Consider the following 17,502-nt stretch of genomic DNA (forward strand, 5'->3'; position numbering starts at 1 on the left):
GCCTCCCCCTACAAGTGTTGGGGTGTACCCTTTTTAAAGGCTCATTGCAAACAATTATTATTCTGAATAATCCTTGTGCGTGCTGTCAACAAAATTATTTTACTGCTCCAAATCAGGTCGCAGCCTCCCGGACCTACAATCTTAAATATCAAACATGTTTGATATTTTTCTATCTAGGCTGCAGTGCCTCCAACGGAATAATTAATGATAATTGTGCATATCAAGCTGTGAAGGCTGATTGGAGAGGAGGTTTTTGTTTTCTGCAGGGCAAAACCAGCTTTTTTCAGTGTAGTCTGGTGGCTTTCATGAGAGATCTGTATCACTTCTGTTTCTGGTTAAAAAAAAAAACACCTTACATTTTAATAAATCTGTAAATATCTTCTCTGAAATGTCAGATTCTCAGAATTACAATCTGAGACTGTCAGCTTTAGAACAATCACAGATCTTGTGGACCTTGCACATTTCCTGCAGGTATTATAAAAGCATGATTTTTCACCTGCTGCTGAATTGTTCTTCTGTGGCCATTCCCAAACTTCATGTACCCATTGTTTACTTAGGATCAATGATGTTTTATTTGTCAGTTTTCTGAGCGACAAAGTTAACTGAATAACAAAAATTCTTACAACAGTATAATTCACTCTTCTGTTTGTTCATCATTATTTCATGCAGAGAGGCTTTGCACCTCTGAATTGTTAAGAGAAACACACCTCACCACTTCCTGTTTGAGTCTTGATCAGCAGCTTTAATAACAAGTTTATGAAATGACTCTCCTCTCCTCATTGCCCTGCATCAAACCATGCTCCTTTTCCTCCCTCTCTATTATTCCCCCCTGCAAACACCACCACCACCTCCCACTGGCTGTGGGAAAGCCATTTTATCAGCGTATGTCCGTTGTTCTCTGGTGGGGATAGATACAGAGAAGATAGATGAGTGTTTTGACATGGAGAGTGTTAGACAAACACTCTTATCAGGACCGCCACTTTAGACCGACCCCCCGAAACAGTCGCCTGAACCACGGACAAGATGGGGAAGGGAGGGAGGGAGGTGGGAAGAGAGAAAAGGAGGATTTGAATGTGTTGATCAGAGAAAAAGGTGGACTGTCATAACTAGAAACCAGAACTTGACAGTGAGGCTGCGCATGTAACCGATGCTGTGGATTCCTGCTGCGACACTCGGCAGTGTTGCTCAGACTTGTTCATTTCTGCTTGCATGTGCAGAGACTGCGCCACTCCTGCAGCTCTCAGAACTGTCTGAAGTTTTTAAATAGATGGATCTGTCCTCAGTGCCTCCCGGCTAACTGGCTCTATCTGGGCTGCAGCTTGCTCAGACCACAGCCGTCACTGCCATCCTTCTACAGTTATCACTTTGAGGAAGTACACAAGAAGTTTCCCCTGTTTGAACCGGCCGGGACAGAAAGTGCTCAGTGTGGATCAAACTCCCCCTGCTGTCGAGCTGTTGACAGCTGGAGCTTCTTGCTCCAAGCCACTTTCAAGGGTTCAGGTCAAGGTCAAGACACATGCATGCTTTGACATATGTAAGTTTTTATTTCCCTTTGTAGCACCATGTGGTCTCTACCTAATGCTTTCGGTTCTATTTTAAGGTTGCAAGTAATATTTAATTAGATGCCATAGTATCAATCTTTACTGCATCTTTTTGTTTCTGTAAACTCCATCTTTCAGGACACTTGCACTGTTTTAGGGCTTTATTTATTTGTAGAAATAAAGCCATCACAAAAGTACGTATTCATTTCTCTTCAGCCCAGGGGTGTGGTAGATTTGCTTCACCTCATGCCATCTCAAGTTCACATCCTAATAAAACACTTGCTGTCTTTACACTGCTTCTTTAGCTGAATGTCATCAGTGCTTCCTTTGGACCATTTCTCACAATTTAATGTATTTGTGTAACCGGTGTTACATGCTAATGTGATCATATGAAACAAAAGCATATTCATCCACTGGGTGGGTATATGTTAAAGGCATTCCAAAGTTAATATAACTTTAAGTTACGTGTAAAAGCTATAATTGTAAAATATAATCAGTGAAGGAGAGGAATTATGTTTATAATTATAGATATTAAAAATTTCTCTCCTAGAAATGGTTTTGTCATTGTATTACTCACTTTTGAAACTGCCTGGATGATGAAAAAAGTTATTATGTTCAAATAAGTTGTCTTCTATTAAATTTTGTCTGGTGTTCACCCCTCTTTTAACTCTTCTCTCCTCCCTGCAGATGAGCTGGAGTTAAGGGAAGAGGGTGGTGACAGCAGGGTGGTGGCAAGCAGGGATCTCCATCCAGACACTACATGGGGTCCCTACCCTGGAATCCTCCAATCAGAGGGCAGCACAGATGATCAGGATATGGAGGTAAAAGCTCTAATCTAAGCACAATCCACAGTTTTTAAGTTTGAGACATCATGAAGAGCTTTAAATGTTATATTGTAGAATCTTTATTTCAGTTGGTACATTGTAAGCATAATAACAGACAGGCTGCTCTAATCTTAACTGTTACTTTTTTCTTTGTCAGTCAGTTAACAGTATGATAGAAATTTGTTTCGATCTCAGGTGTTTCTCTTTGTTTGAACCAAAAAAGTATTTCATGTAAATGAGGATGATTGCAGTTACAAAGCACCAGTCATCTGTGTGAATCCACGATGTCTCTTTTTAAGAAGGAAGTAAAGTATGACGCAGAGTTTGTACAACAAGAAAATGTTGCTACAATCGAGACTCAGCACACAGTGTTATGCAAAGTGGGGGCCCTGACCCCTGGAGGCCCCCCCAGGGGCCTTTAGAGGGGCTGCAGAAAACTTTAAGAGAAGAAGGAGGATAATAGATCCGAAAATAAGAATCAGCATGTAACAGTATTCTTTCCAATACCATTTAGATACATTTTTATAGATAGAGAAAAACTAAGAGTTTACGACTACTAAGAGACTATGAGAGTCTATAAAAGAGGCAATGAATGAAACAAATGAACAATAGGATTATTACTTGATGATAAAAAACAAGGAAATCTAAGAATATACAGTAATATGTTTATGTGTAAAGGCCATGATAATGCACAGGAAATGTAAGTAGTTCTGCAAGATGGTTCCCTTCTAAAGGTTAATGCTGTATGGGGGCCTCTGGCTTGGCAGAGTTTAGGAGCACCTGCTCTGTACTCCATAGACTTTGGTAAAGATGCTGACTTGCCACTTTTATCTGCTAGCAACAGATGAAGACCTAAGAGCAGCTGTGTGTTGGGAATATGCTTTCAACAAGGTAAATGTAAAATACATTCTTTTATAAGCTACCCAAAAAATAAACCTGGAGCTTTAGGTCGGTAAAAGTGATTAGATTAAAGATAAGCCGTATGAGCCTTGGTCTGTACCATTGCTTTAATGATGATTCACGTCATGTTTATAAATATTATAGTAATCATCCCTCTCCATTCAGTGGGATAATTTTTTCAAGAAAATAAAAGAGGTGCGAAGAAAGGACTGACCAACAAGTTATATAAATACACCTTCTCCTCTTCTTTGAGCACTTAAATTTAAAATCTTATTAGCATTTTTGATTACTTTAAGTCTGCAGGAACATAAAAAAAGTACTTTTTTACCCATTGCACATCATCCTTCACCTTGAAGCTTGTTTGCATACACCCTATGCAGTTATGAATGCAGGGATATTAAATCACATTTTTAACTGTTTTTGTTATACAAGTCTTTTTGTTGGGTCTCGCTTTTGTTGAGGGTTAATTAATAAATCCTAATATCTTTTGCTGATTACTCATGATGAACATAATTATTCATTGCAGCCTTAAAATAAGGAAAAGCACTTATCATCAGGCTTTATCATAACAAGTCCTGCATTTTGTAACAGTGATTTGGGAGTAAAACCTGCTGCTGTTTAGCTGCAGCAGGCTGAAGAGAGACCTCCAACAAACTGAAGGGATTTCAGTTCATGGAAAGGTCAGATGTCAGATGGTCTGGTAACAAAGAGACTCAATGAACAAACAACTTATCACCCAAGTGTGTGGAAATGAAAACAGCTGCGTGTATCTCTCTATGTGTGTGTGTTTGATGGGAACAGTGTGTGAGACCGGATGGAGCTCTATCAGAGGCTACGTTTGTGCATCATGTGCAAGTCCATCTAATCATATGATACTGATGCTGGGAGGGGCTTCCTGACTGAGCACTTTTTCACACACACAACAAAAACATATACAGACATTGGCACAGTCATTCCAACCTTATTTAACATCTGATCTACCTCATTTAACCTGGCTTAAATCCACAACCGGTCAGTGTTTTCGGTGACTTCAGTCCAGTTAAGCCCAGTGACACCAAGTCCCATCTGGGTAAAAATCTGTGTACATGTGGTTCACAAAAAACTCTATGAAGTGGTGGGCAATGGGCAATAAACCAATATCAATACTATTGCTGGTAACATTTCTGCCATGGAACGGGTTTCTACTACACCATCATCACCAGTTTGAATCATCCATGTTTTGAGGCCAATGCTGCCGTTTGCATGGCAGAGTGCTACGTGATGGACAACAGCTGACTCCAGGTCTTGTTATTTCTCTAGCATTATTAGCAGTAAGGTAGCTAACCAAACTACACCCATTTGTGCCATTGTAGTTAATGTGCAGCAGAATTGACAGGAAAAACCTTCTCATCCTCATCAAGTTTGATGTCTGTAAAATAAGCAACATGCAGTGAGCATCTCTGTTGGCCTGTCTGGAGCTTTAACACACCATGTGTGCTGCATTAGCTTGAATCTGTTTATCTCAGCCCGGCTCTGCTGTGATTCATCTTATAATTGCTTAAACAACTGTTTTAATGTGAGTTTAAAAAAAACCCTTTTGATTTTGTAATACCCAATATACCATTACAAGGCATACAATGATGTGAATTTTAGGCCACATGGCCCAGGCCTTCAATATTGTTCAAAAATAGCAAGCTGGAGTTTTTTCACTCAAGCTTTACCTCATCAGACTTTTTTCTCTTCTCTTTCCTCTCCCTTTTTGACCTCTCCTATCCTCTCCTCCATTCTACTCTCCACTCATTTCGTCTTTTGATTCTTTTCTTTTTCCTCCCCATGTGCCTCATTATCTCTCCTCTCCTCTCCTCTGTTCTCTGCTCTCCTCTTCTGTCCTCTCCTCTGCTCTCCTCTGCTCTCCTCTCCTCTCCTTTCCTCTCCTCTCCTCTCCTCTCCTCTCTTCTCCTCCCCTGTCCAGATTCCCATCCCCTCTCCTCTCCTCCTCCTCCTCTCCTCCGAGCTCTCCCCAGACGTCCGCCTGTCTTTTATCTGCACATGGCGCCATCCTCCTGGACAACAAACCCCAGTGATTGATTCTTGCTTGATAGGCTTTCATTTCTAAGATTTCGTTTATTATCAGTGAGGTTCTGAGAGTACAGATAGATTGTGTGTGCGTGTTTGCACGCTCAGATACACACACTCACTTTCTCACCCATCACCTTTTGTTCTTCCCCTCCCTTCCGCTGCCCGTACCATCCGACTTCTCCTCTAAACTGAAAAGTCAGTTTCTTTTCTTTAGAGAGCTTTGCATTCATATGGAAAGCTTCTTGTTCTGACTCTTAATACCCATTTTGTCTCCTTTTCCTCATTTTCTGTCCTCCTCCTCCTCCCCCTCCTCACTGCCTATCTGTGGACTGAAGAAGTGAGGAGACGGACCTTCGCTATCTGCTGGAGATAGTGGACTGTAATCTCACATTCCTCCTGTGTTTCTCCCCCTGTCACTCCACATCCTCCCCCTCCTCTATCCAGCCTTCTATCCCTCCCTGCTTCCCACCCTCATAGGTCAGCAGGGGTCAGGGCTATCCTCCTCAGTGTGCTGGAGAGGAGAAATCTGCTGCTCATCTCCTGCTGCTCTGCTCATGCAGTCAAACGTTAGCACTCTTTGATTCATTACTTAAACAGAATTATTAACAACAACTTCAGTGTAATGATAAACCAACAAATCTTATGTAAAACACTGGTATTTTGTAACATGCCTTGCTTTTAACATACTATTTGTCCAAGATGAGTAACAGGTGCAGAACATTTAAGATGCTCCATTTATTCCCTTCAGCCTGCAAACAGGCTGTAATGGTCACAGCCTAATCCTTGAGCAATCCCATCTTGTAAAAGTGATTATCTAAGCAATTGACAGCCTCTGATTTTTACTCCCAAGTACTGTATGTGAGAATGTTTAAACGCTGGATCTTTGGTAAGAATGCCCTTTTTATTGTAGAGAAAGATCTTTTTTTTTTTTACAGCAGGAAGAATTAATTAAAATGCTTTCATCAAACCCAAAACACTCAGTTGGTACAGCCACTTTTTTACCACTAAAAACACCAGAGCTGCTTGTCTTGTGCTGTCTCAAATATGTTTGCATGTTTTTCATAAGTGTTCCACAAACGTGTGGGATCCAGATTGATCATTTGCAACATTTACGAAAGTTAACATAATTATAAAAAAAGAGAAAATGGAGCAGTGTTTGACCATCTCTTCTCTTTCCACAGAATAGAAAATAACTGTTTCGCCCACAAAAAGGTCTGTCGTTGCATGAATTGGTCCATTAATGTTGTTGAACACTTTCATCCATCCATTTTTTTCTGCTTATCATGGCCAGGTCAAAGTGGCAGCCAAGCAGGTCCACCAAGACATCCCTCTCCCCAGCAACATTTTATAATAACAATATAACACTTTTCTTTCACATTTCTCATACAGTATCCTTTTTTTCCTATGTATTCCCCCCTTTTCCTCTTTTTTTTTCCTATGAAACAGTCAGTCTACAAATCCAACCTCGGGGCTTGCTTACTCACTCTACCTGAGCGAGTCACAGTGACTGTTCCTTTAGGGGATGTCACTTCTCCTGTAGATGTGGACGTTGAGCGTGTGTGATTTGTCTCAGTCTCGAACTCTTCTGTATTCCCCACAGCAGCTTGCTGTGTGGAAGGAGGTGTGCGAGTTGGAACTGGTAGAACCTCTCAATACCAGCTACTTTGTCTGGGTCGGGTCTCACAGCACTGTCATCGAAGATGTGTCCAAGGAATTGTATCTGCCGCTTTCTAAACGTGTTCCTTCCAGCCCCTGTAGTGTTTCTGACATTTTTCTCTGGAAGATTTCTGGAGCACTTGCAATACCAAAAGGGAGTCTGCAAAAAGCATATCTCCCAAATGGAGTGATGAAGGTGGTTAGCTTGCAGCTTTCTTCCTGTAGGGGTATCTGGTAAAACCGCTGGCAGCATCCAGTAATGTAAACACCTTCTGCGAGTCGTGGCGTTATTTCCTCGATGGTAGGCAGCACACACTTTTCTCTTTTAACTGCACAATTCAGCTTCCCCAGGTCTGCACTGCACCTCACCCCTTTTCTGTTGGGCTTTAGAACAGGGACCATTGCAGCACACCACTCAGTGGGCTGAGTCATTTTTTCAATAATTCCCTCTTTTTCTAGCTGTTGCAGCTTTTTACCAGGGGCATAAGTGGCAGTGGCACCCGTCTGGCAGCGTGTACCACATATGGCTGAGCATCTTCCTTGAGACTAATTTTTACAGGTTCAGTCTTAAGCAGACCACTGGTACCAAACACAGCGCTCACATACTCCACTCTTTTCACTAAGCCCATCTTGACAGCTTCTGGCAGGCTAAGAAGGTTACTGCAGTCCCCCTTTATCACATACATGGTAAAAGTGTATTCTTTGCCTCTGTAGAGGGTATTGGTCCTGACCCAGCCTGTGCACTTGAGCTCTCCCCCTGCTCCCAAAAAAGGCCTCTCTGTTGGACTCAGTCTGTAAACATTAGGAAGTCTCTGGAATGTCTTTTCGCTTATAACAGTTGCATCGGCACCCGTGTCAATTTTAAATGTTGAGGTGCATTTCTGATATCGAGTCTAACAGTCCAATTATCTTCCTTTGCTGCATCTTTTATTTCTCCCAGAAACTGAAACTGTCCTAAGCTTTTAGTGACTTCATTCACAGCTTTAGTACAACACACCTGTGCCCAATGTCCTCTTTAGTTGCACTTTTTGCATATGCTTTTAAAAGCAGGGCATTCTTCTTTTCATAGTGCTGTTTGCCACACCTACCACAGTTCTGAGTTGTTTTAATGCCGCTTGTAGCTTCTCTTGGCGGGTTGCTTTTCTTTGGTTTCTCTCCTTTCCATCGGTCAATGTTCACATTAGCCACGTGGAGCTCAGGTGCGTTAGTCTGGAGGCTAATCTGTTTAGCTATCTCCTCCGCTTGGCGTACTTGCCGGATAGCTTGGGCTAATGTTATATCTGTGGAGAGCTGAAACTTTTGAGAAAGCTCTTTGTATCTAATGCCTACAACCAGTCTATCACGGATATGCTCAACCCTTTTATATCAAAGTTGCAGTTTTTTGCTAGCTCATATAGCACTCTAATGCTTCTGCTCTCTCACCGGGCTGTTGACTCCTCTGGTAGAAGCAGGCTCTCTTGTGTATAATGTTGTGCCTGTGATGAAATAGTCATCAAACTTCTTCAATACAGTGTTGTAGTCTGGCTTATGTCCTTCAACCTCAAACTCAAATAAGTTAAATATTTTCTGTGCTTCACTTCCCATTGCGTAGATAAGCAAGCAAACCTGAACATCTCCGTTCTCTTTGTCTAGCTTAGTAGCCTGAAACATGAAAACCGTTGTTTCCACTCCGGCCATTTCGCAGGACGGGCAAACTTAAACTCCTCTGGTGGATGAAACTTTGTCTTGACTACTTCTTCCGTGGTCACTCGCCACTTCTGACATCATGTGATGTCTTCTAGACATTCATAGTCACGCTTGGGACAGCTGAGATCGTATGAACATTCATGAGCTAACAGTAGCATCCCCCTGAACGGTCTCTCTTCTTAACAGATATGCGCATTCAGCAACACCTATTGTGGTGCATTCAAGGATCCTAAACCATAGGAATTTCCAAACATTACACTGACCTCTGTGTGCCCCCATTTGGCTGGGCCCCAGAAAGCTGTTGGATGGTACCAGCCCCTGCTACCAAGTGAGAAGTTATGATTTCTCCCATGGGAAAGCAACGTTTTGATTGCAGAGTGCAGAGGCCTTCAGATATGAGCTTATCCCTGGCAAATTGTGGCACATTATTAGACTATATTGTCTTCTGTGTCATTGCTGTCTCATGTTTCATCATCATACTTTTGGATCCTTACAGATCTATCTTAACTAATATTGTGATGAAGTAGCCTCTTCAGACATCATGGGAACAAATAAACACATAGATATACACTACATGCAGTTAGTTTGCAAACAAGTGGCTATAGATGAGAGTCATATTTAAAGAATAATCCAATACTCTATCAGTCAAAAGGGTTTTTTGCTTTCTCACAGTGTCCATACTGGCTTTAACACTGCTGTTTTGAGAAGTGCTCAAAGACTTTTGGTGGCCACCAAAGCCACACCAGCCTGAATTCCTACGTAATACTGCTGCTGCTATTACAGCGAGTCTTACACAGCTTGCCAGAAATTATGAGGAAAAACATACTGAATAGTGTAAACTTGTTTTTTTCTCACTCTGAATCTGTATGTATCTCATCTAAATGGAGGTAATTTCTCTACGGGCTGAGCTTATTGGATCCTTTGTCCCAGTCCTCTATTCTAACATCTCTACTCTGGACATGCTTTCACCATCTGCTTACCTTTACATGTGTACATTTATTTCTCTGCTGACTCTCCTTCCTCACCTCTATCTCACTTAGACCACCTGTCTCTCTCAGTCCTCAGCCTCACCAGGCTCTGTGAAGCCCCTCAGGCTACAGCCCCATCTCAGTGTTAGATTGGCATTACCTGCTCACAGCCCTACCCCTCCCAGCATCGCCTGCTCGCTCTTAACTCGTCTGGCTTCTTATTTGGTCTAGACAGATAAGCAGCATCATTTTAAATACAACAAACTACATTTGGTTGTTCATGCACACTCATGCAACACAAACTTGGGGACATATCAAGTGCAGGTTCTTCTTTTTTGGTGCAAAACTATGAAGGTTTCATGTTCTCTGATGTTGTTCTGGCTGTTGTGAGTGGTGATTTCATTGTTGGGGTTGAGCTTGTCATTTCTGAGAAATCAGGGTGGAGTAGAAAGAGAAAGGCGAAAGGAAGAAGATGAGATCCAGTCTGTGTGCTCCCTCCAGCAGATCTTCTTGGTTAGATTAGTGCCGTGTTAACTGGCCTGTGTCATATGGAAATCCTGTCATTTGCATCTCTTGAGAAAGAGGCGTAAAACCATTTATCTATTTAAATATATTCTGGCTGATATGGCTGTTGGACTTTAGAACAGGGTATAATAATGTTTACTGATGGACTGATCAGCTGGCTGCTGATTCCTCACAGTTTTTGGTTGAGTGAACATCCAGGTCCTCCTCGGTGAGCCTCCCTTGGCAACCCAGGAGCGAGCACACCACCGCTGCTCTTCTGATTGGATCACACATAACGAATCTGATATTATATCTCCTCTCCTTCTGATTGGATCCTGCTTTAATTAACTGATAATGCAAGTACGTGTGATTGGATAAAAGTTGTAAGATTGTTATAAAATTAAAGAAAGAGAGAATGACGATGCTTAAAAAAAGCCAAACTTTGACTATTTTAAATCTGTTGCATCTTAACAGAGGACAAACATCCAAAGTGAAGTCTCCTCACTGTACCGCAGCAGAAACTCCTCTTACACCATCGTCCCCTTTGTTTCCCCCTCCTTCAGCATCACCCAGCAGCTCACCCCACCCCAATCCTGTCTTTCGTGGAAAGGCAGCCTGAAGGCACGATCCTAGAAGGAGCAGAGTAGGGGAGTTCAAAGCGTTATCACGCACTGAACGTCTTTTCATCATGTTTTAGAAACAAGCGTTCGCACTAATCCCCCAATAATCTCTCCAGGAGAACTGGGGCGATAAGGCGCGCCACCCACGGCTTTTCAAACACTTTTTGGGTAGTCTCTTCTCACTCTCTATCTCTCCTCCCCTCTACCTCCTCGACTCTCTTCTCCTCCTTCCCTCGCTCCCCTGGAAGGACGAGTGAAGGTGATCACCGTCTCCTCCTCATCCTCTCTCGAGCTGTTTCCTTTTTTTTGTTGTTGTTTTTGACGTTGGCTCTAGGCTGGTTTGTTTACATCCTGATTCTGATCTTTATATTTTATCTGGACTCATCAACAGTGTTTTTCTGCCTCTCTGTTTCTCTCTCTCCTCCGCCCATCAAATTAGAATGTTAATTAAAATGGTGCTCCTTCAGAAGATGATAAATTGATGATTACGGTGAGAATGAGACACCTTCTCTGATGCCTCCCAGAAGAAAGACATATATGAGGGACCTTTTTAAAAGAAACTTGAGCGCTAGATCCTTAATATATATTCTGTTTTTTTCTTTTAGATCATAGAATCTGCTTCCATTTTCTTAAAACACTTTCATACTATCAAAGTAACCTCTCCTATCACACCAAACCACACTTACTTTTCTTGGGTTCTTCTGTCTTGCTGACCAGTTTTAAGGGATAGAAGGTAATTATTTGGATGTTATTTGATGTTAACACTGTTGAAGTGTTTTTTTATAGCAGTTTGATCAATTCCCTCTGCCTCCTCAACCTTTTGTTTAAAAAGAAAAAACAAAAAAGAGGCATGGCAGAAGGCAATTACCAGATTGTAGTGAAGGTGTGCCATGGTCAAACCATGTTTCGGAACGTTTTTGATTTTTTTTTTTCCCTCATCGTTCTGCATGTCTGAAAAGTGGCAGAAATGATCAAATAGACTGATAAAGTAATGATAGTTTTTGTAGGTGCATAGCTTTCTCCATACACAGTCCAAGCCTCCATAAGTGAAGATTTATTTCTACTTGAAGAAAAAGTCCCAAACTTTTCTAGGAGCTGATGTTCAGAGCAGGGTTAATTTCATCCACTAAAACTATGACCTAGAGTGTTAGTCAGCTTAAATTTTTCCATGATAAATAGGACTAGTTAAAAATATATCTTTGATGATAAGTTTATTTTTTGTCAAAAAGACAAAAATGAGACTAAAATATAAGTGTTAGACTGTTAGACAATCATAGTCCATGAGATTTCTCCACTGTGAGTATGAACAGTAAAATCACAAGGAGAGAGATGTTTATATTATTATCAAATTAATATTAGATTAAAAATATGGCTAATTAAACTAGTTCAAACATTGTTTTGACTAAAACTAAAGAGTAAAATATAAGGACTTTTTACTGACTAAGGTACAGAGTAAAATGTTTTTTTTTTTTCAGTTTTTGTTGACTTAAAAAAAAAAAAAAAGAAAGAAAAGACAGAAGACTGACTTCACATAGCTGCCATAATCAACACTGGTTAAAAATTGTGCATTTTACACATTTTCTTTTCCTTTATACTTACACTTTTTTAAGTTGATAATAGAGCACAGAGCAAAGCAGGAGAAATTTCATGGCAAGTACAAAACTTTGAATAATGATCCCTCACAAAAACAACAAGCCTGGTGAACAGAAAACATTAAAAACACTTTATACAACAGTTTCATACTCTTTTTCTGTGTCCATTGAAGGGCCTTTGAGGTAAGTTGCTGCTAATTTTCTTCCTGGATGTTCAACTTGTTTACTGGTTTTATATTGGGTTTTTACCCAGGAACTGGGTCTATTGCAAAGGTTACACTAATGTCTTGCTATCGTTAACTCATTACCTGGTTCAAATCTCTCATGTGGATGTATTTTGAAGCTAAAATGACAGCAGCGTGGCTCATGGAAGTTAGTGGTTGTATGTTCAGATGTAACAATTACTAACAGTTACTAACAACTAGATCGGTTCATCAGTCCAGACCACAATTCAGGAGACATTTTGCTTCAAGAAGTTAGAAAAAAATTGCATCATGTATTTCCCAAACTTGTAAAAGTAGCTTTCAGAAAATAATACCTTATCACAGCAAACAAATCTTCTGGCATTGTCCTAAAGTAACTTGCTCCATAAAATCAGGAAAGCTCAATGATTTTTGAGGTTTATTTAATGATGATGATGGTTATATTATTGTACAGATAATATTAGGGGGTCAAGGGATGTTTTCCAAGTCAATTTAAAATAAAACATTATCTACTAAGTAAGATTAGAGCTTCAGTTGAAGTAAGGTGTACAAAAACTCCCGAAATGTAAATTTGTACATTCTTATTTTGGGGGTCACAGGCTGAAAAGCTTTCTTTCTCTAGTTTACATGTAACTGTGCTTTTGTAAATACTTTTTTCACTACTTTGTTCAGTCACATAAAAACTTTTCGAAGATCATATTTATCTTAGGTCGTCTGAATTTTCTCACACGTTCTGCATCACAGTAAACTGCCAACAAAATATGACACAAGAATGAATATGCTATATTCAAATATGCACTCTCGAATATTTATTGAATTATCTCCCTGATTAACATGTTCACATGCACCCCACAGCTGGAGACTTTCACTGTCTCCAGCTGTGAGCCTCTACGGAGGCAAGACATGATGGGAAAGAAATCTGGAGAGAGAGGAACACAGTCTTATCCCTTGCTGACAGTTTTCACCTTGATGTCAGTGCTTTGACTGCTTCAGTGTTCACATGATTAATCAGCAAAAGAGTTAGGGATGGACAATATGACCTTAAGATAAAATCTCCATTTTTTATTTCCATATCAAACCAGATTTATGATTTAAATCAATTTTTTTCCTGCTTATTTCTGTGACATGTAAAAGAGGGGTAGAAAGAAAAAACAAGGAAGGGAAAGGAGAGGTGTTTCTAAATAGTTTGCCTGAACTCAACCAGGCAAAGCTGGAGGAGAGAAGCAGAGGAAAATTTTCATATTTCAAAACCAAGACTTCCCACACATGCAATTAGAGAAAATCAATGTCTTACCCATACCAAACCATGGTATGGGTATCAGCATTTCACCTGTCTTGTAGCAGGACACAAACATCATCATGCACTTCCATTTGCCCCTGATTAGTTTTCCTAAATATTCTCCTGTCACACAGAAATTTCACAAGTGGGCTAGCAGTCTCCGCTGTTCTAACCTTGAGAATCTGAGGAAGTTCTCGGGAGTCTTGAGTGATGAACCTTTTGCCTTTAAATGTGCCTCATGGCCTTGGCGAGAGCCAGTTCTTGTCGGTGCTCTTTGAATAACTGTGCTCCATATAGGCTGTCTGTTATATGACATGCCATGATCATGACAGTAGCTGTCTGTCTCTCAGTCTGTCAACCAGGCCGTGACAGAAGAGCCTATCACCCTGAGAGAGCGAGGGAGGAGGCAAAAAACGCCAAATATGATCAAATACTGATAGACAGAAATGCAGCCAGCCAGGCCAGAGAGAGAAAGAACAAAAGAGACCTGAAGAGGAGAGGAGGAGGAGGAACCGAGGAGCTCTGTCAACTGAACCAAACCCTGAGAGACAAAGAAGAAATAAAGCACGAGAACGAGATTTAGAAGAGAGGTGAGGCGAACATGGAAGAGGAGGGTTTAACGAGTCGGAGGGAGGAGGTGTTCATCACTCAGTGGCAATGACTGGCTGGTATCTGCATCTCGCTGTCATCTGCACCCGCTTCTGCAGGGCGGAGGAGGAAGGGAAAAAAAGGAGGGGAGGAGGAGGAGGTGTAAGAGAGGAGAAGAGGAGAGGGAAAACCTCTATCCGCTGTATCTCTGAGCCTCATCTCCGCCAGTTCAGGAGCCTGCTTTCCAAGAGTGCCTCATTTTCAAATCTCTTATCTCGGCCCCCGTTTTAAGTATCGCAGTTTTATATTTTTACATGTCATTTGCATGCAGCTCATCAAACCTGCCTGCCTCGATTTTTTTTCTCCGTCTTTTTCTGCTTCTCAGAGGTAATATATGAGCACGCCTGCTCACGGGAATAAGCTTTCATTTCACTGCCAAGCCTCAGCCATCTACTGTATTGACGATATTCCTACCTCGTGAGCTGAATATACAGTGTAAAAAGTATCTGAGTGTCAGAGAAATGCTGCGTGTGAGTGCAGCAGAGGTAAAGTGTGTGTGCCTGTGTATGAGAAAGGCGGATGAGAGTAGGTTTCTGATGTTTATCTGCCTTCCTTTTCTTCTTTGTATTTTTGGAGGATTCACACAGTGACCTCTTTGTTTGGGACAGTGAGTACACCCCTCCAACCCCCTGGATCGGGAAAGAAACCATTTCCTGTAGCCGAGAGATAGAATGAGAGACAGGGAGAGAGAGAAAAGAGGGAGAGATAGGACGAGGGGGGAGGCAGACAGAAGGGTAGGAATGAGAGTTGGGGAGAGGAAGAGAATCGGAGATTAAGAAAAGAAAGAAAGAATGAAAGAGGTGTACAAAAAGGAAGGAGGCGGTACAGGAGAGACAGTGAAAGAGGAGAAGGGAGGAAGAGGGGGAATTGGATGATTGAATTAATGATTCTGGGAGAGGAGTGAGTGACTGAACGGTGGTTGAAAAGGTCAGGAGAGGAGCAGGGTGACTCTAAACTCACAGCTAGAGAAGGAAATATCATTTGAAACACTTCATGCACCCTTTATTTCCCAAGAAAGGCCTTTTCTGGGTGCAGTAGTAAAATATTATTCAGGTTTTTTTTCCTTTACTTGTCATTAGAGTATAAAGTGACTTAAAAAAGAGAAAAAAATCTTCTAAGAATTCAACAGGTGCATGATCCACTTATAACAAACCCCATCAAGATTTACTGTTACTATTATATTATATTCTAATATTGGTTCTGGCAGCTTTTTTCCACCAGTAAAACAAAGGAAATTTAGTTGATCAAATGTACCACCTTGGTCCTGCCTTTTAGAGGGTTGAGGGTGGTTAATGGACTAATGAATCAAGTTCACCAAGAACTTTTGTTTAAAAGCATTAATAAAATGATAAAAAAAATAAAGTCTAAAAAAGTTTAAAATATGTAAGCAGCAGAAGAGATGATGACAAAATGCATTAATGTAATAGTGCAATAAATTCATAACGTAACATGTAATATGTAACGTTCGTAACATATTAACATACACATACAGGTATCTTCTACATACACAGAAATTTGAATGGGCCCATGCATGCACCTTATTCACTGCTAGGGTCACATTCAGCCATAATTTAGATATGGGAGTACGTATATGTTAACCAATGTGTGACTTTTTTAAAATCACAGTACAAAAAAAAAAAAAAAGCATTCCTTCTCACATTTTAAGAGGGTTGCTCAAATAAAGCTTTTTTTCTCTCCTGATACCACCAACATCAACAATGAGACCTACACTTAGTTTTTTATTCGTTGAAAAGAACTATTCCAAACCCAGCGCTTCTTCAAATAAGCATAAACATGTGTTTTAACTCAACAAGTCAAATCAGCCCTATTCAGCTTAGAGAATATTTTTAGGGATATGGAAAAAATAATGTTCATATGATATTGCTGTAATGAACATGAAAGCTGTTCACTACTAAAGGGTTTGAATCAGTGTTGTGGTTACATTTTTAAAGATTCTCACATATTTCTCTTTATTTTTATCTACAAGTTAGTCCCACTGAGATCAGAGAAATCCTTTTCAAGCAGGATTTGACCAAGAATCACAACAATTCACAGTTTTAAAAACAAAAACACTCACACTCATGCAGAACACAATAAATGTTAACTACAAAAATAAAAGAACTAGTTCAAACTTTTCCATGTAGAAAGTTTGTATTAAAGACCTTTCACAAAGGATTTGAAAACATTCAGCATCACTTAGTTTCACAGTTTAAAAGCAGTCGGCAGATTGTTCAAAGCAACAGGTGAAGAAAACCTACAAGTTGCACGTCAAAGAAGGTTGTGAATTCCACTGTAAAAAAAGAACCAATTTGAGTAATGTTGAGTTAACAAATGATGGAGTATTGATGGTGTACTTTTGATAACTGAGCTAGCGAGTCGCTAATTTCCATCTGTTGTCCCACATAAAACTGACACAAAACATACATTAACATCCCAAAAACAAGGGCAGACACCTGACAGGACCACAGCTGACAAGACAAAGTACAAAAATATACTAGTGATCAGTATAGAGAACGATAAATAAGTCTTCCTATGGACAAATTGTATTAAGGTAATAAAGTAGTCTAAAATTTTCACATATGTATTTTAAAGGCTAAGGCCTAACACACTATAAAGTTAAAAACATAAATAGACCCTGTTCTGTGAGATAGACAAAGTGCAGAGCATTATCACAAAATGACCATGGTACAGTATTATCAATACAGAAATACAGGAAGGCGATTTATATGTCATGACCATTACACATTAGCAACATTAAGTAGTGCATAAAATGCAATACTGAAGTAAAAGGGTAACCAAAATTCATCAGTAGCATTATGAACTACCAAGCTTTAAGAGCTACATTATAAAATAACCAAGATGCAAAAGCAGCAATATAAAACTACAGAAAAGCAATAGATATGTCATGACCAATACACAATAGCAGCATTAAATAATGCCTGAAATACGACAGTTAAATGAAAGAGTAACCAAAATTCATCAGTTGCATTATGAGCTACTAAGATTTACGAGCTACATCACAA

At 40.3% G+C, this 17,502-nt stretch overlaps 1 protein-coding gene across 2 annotated transcripts in view; it reads left to right on the forward strand.

The window, feature by feature from the left end:
- The window catches only part of zfpm1 (zinc finger protein, FOG family member 1), a 158,458-nt gene that overhangs the window by 115,181 nt on the left and 25,775 nt on the right, over positions 1-17,502 (forward strand). For both annotated transcript variants that reach the window (XM_041795408.1, XM_041795409.1), the window contains exon 4: positions 2,229-2,362. In XM_041795408.1, the coding sequence (XP_041651342.1) occupies positions 2,229-2,362 (134 nt within the window). The remainder of the gene's footprint in view (positions 1-2,228; positions 2,363-17,502) is intronic.

Source organism: Cheilinus undulatus, linkage group 9 (genome assembly GCF_018320785.1).
Source record: "Cheilinus undulatus linkage group 9, ASM1832078v1, whole genome shotgun sequence".
Classification (NCBI taxonomy): domain Eukaryota; kingdom Metazoa; phylum Chordata; class Actinopteri; order Labriformes; family Labridae; genus Cheilinus; species Cheilinus undulatus.